Raw genomic sequence first — 3827 nt, 5'->3', positions numbered from 1 at the left:
TTTTTTCATTATTGGTTCCTTTTTTTTTCTTGAACTGTTTACTGTAAACAAAAAGTATGTTAATGTTTATGTTGTAGTACGCTACCGGGCTCTCAAGGAGGTTTAAGACTGATTCGTCGTAGCGACAACTGACTTAATATTCTGGTACTTCAAGAGTATTTGAAGGAGCTCGTAGTTGGGGTGATGAAACGTTGTCGCTTTTTTATATTTAATTTTAACTTATTTTAACACTTTGAATAACAAAATAATATAAAATACAGAATACACTTCAATCAGACCCAGCGGGTCGTCAGGCCTCACACTGCCTGTTAAGGGACAAGTAACGTCCTACTTCAATACTAGTTGCAATCCTAAATATTTCTTATTACACATACACTGAAGATATATACTCTTATAATCTAAACAATACCACTATACACAATGGACACTAGTGCGCTTTCCTTTACGGTACAACACTTCACTTTCTACTCACGACAGCGTAGATGAACACACGACACATATTGTGTCTAAAATTTAGAGTGACACGTGAGTTTCGGTCATACGTATTTCTAGTTCTGCCCCGAGTACTCCGAGGGAACCCCCTTATATGGGCGATTGCCTACGTCACTATACGTCATCACTACGTCATACCTATTGACTGGGTACACAAGGCTCCTGCACTGAGGGTGCACTCCTTTCCCTATGATATTGTTACATCCTCTATGGTTATAGCACATAAGAGTGAATATTCATGAGTAGTGTTATTTTACATGACTTCCGTTTACATGATTCTCGTCCTTATAGTCTTTAGCGTGGTGCTGTCGTTGGGTGAAGTGGGCGGTTTCGGGAAGCCGGCAGAGCGCCGGCTGTATGGTGGCCCGAGACGCCCCTTTTTGCTTCCTGTGTGTTTTGATAATGATTTGTTCTTCTCACTGTCGCCTCGCTGTGCTGTGTTCTTCAAATTGTTCTTAAAGTTGGATGTATTCTAACGTTCTACGTCGCTTTCGTCTTCCTTGTTTATTTGTGATGGATGTACTGGGTCAGTTGACGTTACTGCGTCTGTGTTAGTGGATGCAGCGCCCTGCGGGGCACCACATTTACACAGTTAATTGACACCGAACTTGATTTGCAGACACTACCAAACGAAGAAGAGGAGGAGGAGGACTGGGACGAAGACGAGGAACACAGGAGCCCATTGGTGAGTGTTGATTTATTTTTTCTAAAATGGTTAACGAGCAGTCAAGGAATTTTTATAATAAGGAGGGAAAGTGTGATGTTTTTTTGTAGTTTTGTCAAGTTGTTGAGGGGGAGAAGGCCCCCATTAGATAGCTTACACTATAGCTGGTCTGTTTCGTTAGGGGTGTACATGTGCGCAAAGGGGGTATTATATACATCCATTTAGACTTTGTGGATCATTTTTAGTGGAGGTAATTCTCTCTCTCTCTCTCTCTCTCTCTCTCTCTCTCTCTCTCTCTCTCTCTCTCTCTCTCCATTATCTATCTTGGCCGCTTCCATTAAAATCTTTCTTATATTTTCTCCCTCTCTGTTCTGTCCTTCTTGGCTCGGGGGCCTCTTAAACAAGGCGTCACAGTGCAGGGCGGCGTTAACATGAGCCCAGTCAGAGTGGGATGGACGCAGGAGAGGTTTGAATTTAATCTGGGTTTTGATGACACAATATTAACTATATCCTCGGATTGGTATAATAAGACACTTTTGCTTCTCACGTCAACTATGTTCTGTATTTCTGAAGGTCAAAGAGGAGGCAATCGGGTTCTAATGAGTGTTTCTTCATGTTTTGTATTGTAACATGAACCATTCTCAGGCAGTTTAAATGCTGGGGCTGACCTCATCCTTATTTAATTGAGTCAATGATAACTCTAGGTGGTGGTATAGAAGCATAATTACCGGTAAAATTATACAGAATTATAATATCTGCCAAAATTAATACGTAAAGCACATACTGCACCATAGCTATACGATATATGAGGATGATAGGTATCTATTTAATAATGATTGTATGCACCTGCTGTGATTACACTGTTAAAATCTGCTGCAAGGCTTTGAGGCCTGTCACTAGTGGAGCCTGTGACCACATGTTGTCTGCAGACCCATTCATACGTTAGAGACAGACACACCAGTCGGCTGTGCTATTTGACGATGACTGAGGCCTTCACCGTCAAGGATAATGATGACTTTGTGGCGGTCTTGTGGGGTCTGCATTGCCACCAACTTGGGCATGTCTTTGGCCAGTATAGTAAGACAGTTTTGCTTCTTACATCAGCTATTTCTAAGGGCTAAAGAGGGGATCAGTTGGGTTGCAATGAGTGTTTTTTGGGTTCATGCAACTGAAGAAGGGTTAGGCCAGCACCAGGGTTATAAAACTACCCCTGGAAATGCCCACAATTCCTAGGAAGGCCTTGCCAGATGTGTGTTTCATCAGGGTCATGGTACAGAGGAAGGGTCACACTACCACCAGGGCCACAAAACTACCCCTGGAAATGCCCACAACTCCTAGGAAATCCTTGACAAATGTGTGTTTCTATAGGTTCATGGTACAGAGGAAAGGTCACACTACCACCATTGCCAAAATACTGCTCCTGGAAATGTTCAAAACTCCTACGAAAACCTTGGCAAATCTGTGTTTTTAGGTTCATGATACAGAGGAAGGATCAAACTACCATCGAGGTCACAAATCTACCCCTGGAAATAAAGAAAAAAACCATAAAAGGACAGAATTAGGATCAAACGACTTCAGTATAACCATTTCAAATAGTCTGTTTGGGTGATGTAAAAACTCCCTCTCCTATGTTATATATTGCTAATACATGAGACGGAAAAATAAATTGTTGGGAATGTGCAAAGTATGACGAGGTAAACCCGAGACGTTTTGGGTCCCTCCAAAGGTCGGTTTAGGGGCCGTTTTACAGGGCCAATCCGAGAAGTCTTGGGTCCCTACAGAGTTATTCATCCCAAACTCTGTAGGGACCAGAAACTTCGGGTTAAAGCTCCTCCATCAAAGCGAGAAAATGAGAAAAATCATCACTCACGCAAACCATTTCATAATATATATCAACACATTTGTGATCAGTTTATGCCAGGTATCATAAGACACTTTCGCTTCCCACATCAGCTATTTCAAAAGGCCAAAGAGGGGGTCAGTCGGGTTCTAATGAGTGTTTCTTGAGGTTCACGGTGCGGAAGAATGGTTAAACTACCACCAGGGTCATAAAACTACTCCTGGATATACCCACAACTCCGAGGAAAGCCTTGTCAAATATATGTTCTTGGGCGGCGAAATAATACGACCCTATGTATCATCTATTTTAGGGGGTTTATGTCATGGCAAAAATTTGGCCCGTCGCTGCTACACGGTAAAGCCATAAAATTGGCCTGTCGCTGCTACCAGGTTAATTGTATTTTGACGCTCTGACCTCACACGGCACGGCTAGTCTAGTCTCGCATTGGCTGGGCTCCTGCGTGAGGACTAAGCCTGTATTGCACCCAGCAGCACATACATGGCAAGGCTTTCGGAGGAGTCTGGGGCATTTCAAGGGGTAGTTTAATGACCCTTCTGGTAATGTGACTTCTGTACCATGATCAGAAGAAATGCACATTTGAGAAGGCTTTCGGATGAGTTTTGCGCATTTCCAGAGGTAGTTTAATGACCCTGGTGGTAGTGTGACCCTTCTTCTGTACCATGAACCTGAAAAACACATATTTGAGAAGGCTTTCGGATGAGTTTTGCGCATTTCCAGGGGTAGTTTAATGACCCTGGTGGTAGTGTGACCATTCTTCTGAACCTTGAACTTACCAAAACATTCAATAAGACCTAACTGACCTCATTTTTG

The 3827-nt window shown here is 42.7% G+C and overlaps 1 protein-coding gene across 10 annotated transcripts in view; it reads left to right on the top strand.

The window, feature by feature from the left end:
• Positions 1 to 3827, top strand: part of LOC126993269 (uncharacterized) — a 61880-nt gene that overhangs the window by 53916 nt on the left and 4137 nt on the right. The window contains exon 8 of one of the 10 annotated variants that reach the window (XR_007747575.1): positions 1112 to 1155. The exons of 7 other annotated variants lie outside the window; for them this stretch is intronic. Coding sequence is in view for 1 of the 3 variants with exons in the window: in XM_050852227.1 (XP_050708184.1) it covers position 1112 (1 nt within the window). In the remaining 2 variants the exon portion in view is untranslated. Of the gene's footprint in view, positions 1 to 1111; positions 1175 to 3827 lie in introns of those variants that run through there. 2 more of the 10 variants (XR_007747577.1, XM_050852227.1) reach the window with 2 other exon arrangements.

This window comes from Eriocheir sinensis, unplaced genomic scaffold, assembly GCF_024679095.1.
Source record: "Eriocheir sinensis breed Jianghai 21 unplaced genomic scaffold, ASM2467909v1 Scaffold594, whole genome shotgun sequence".
NCBI classification, from domain to species: Eukaryota; Metazoa; Arthropoda; class Malacostraca; order Decapoda; family Varunidae; genus Eriocheir; species Eriocheir sinensis.
Note: the sequence above shows the minus strand (reverse complement) of the source record. Positions and strands in the feature narration are given on the sequence as shown.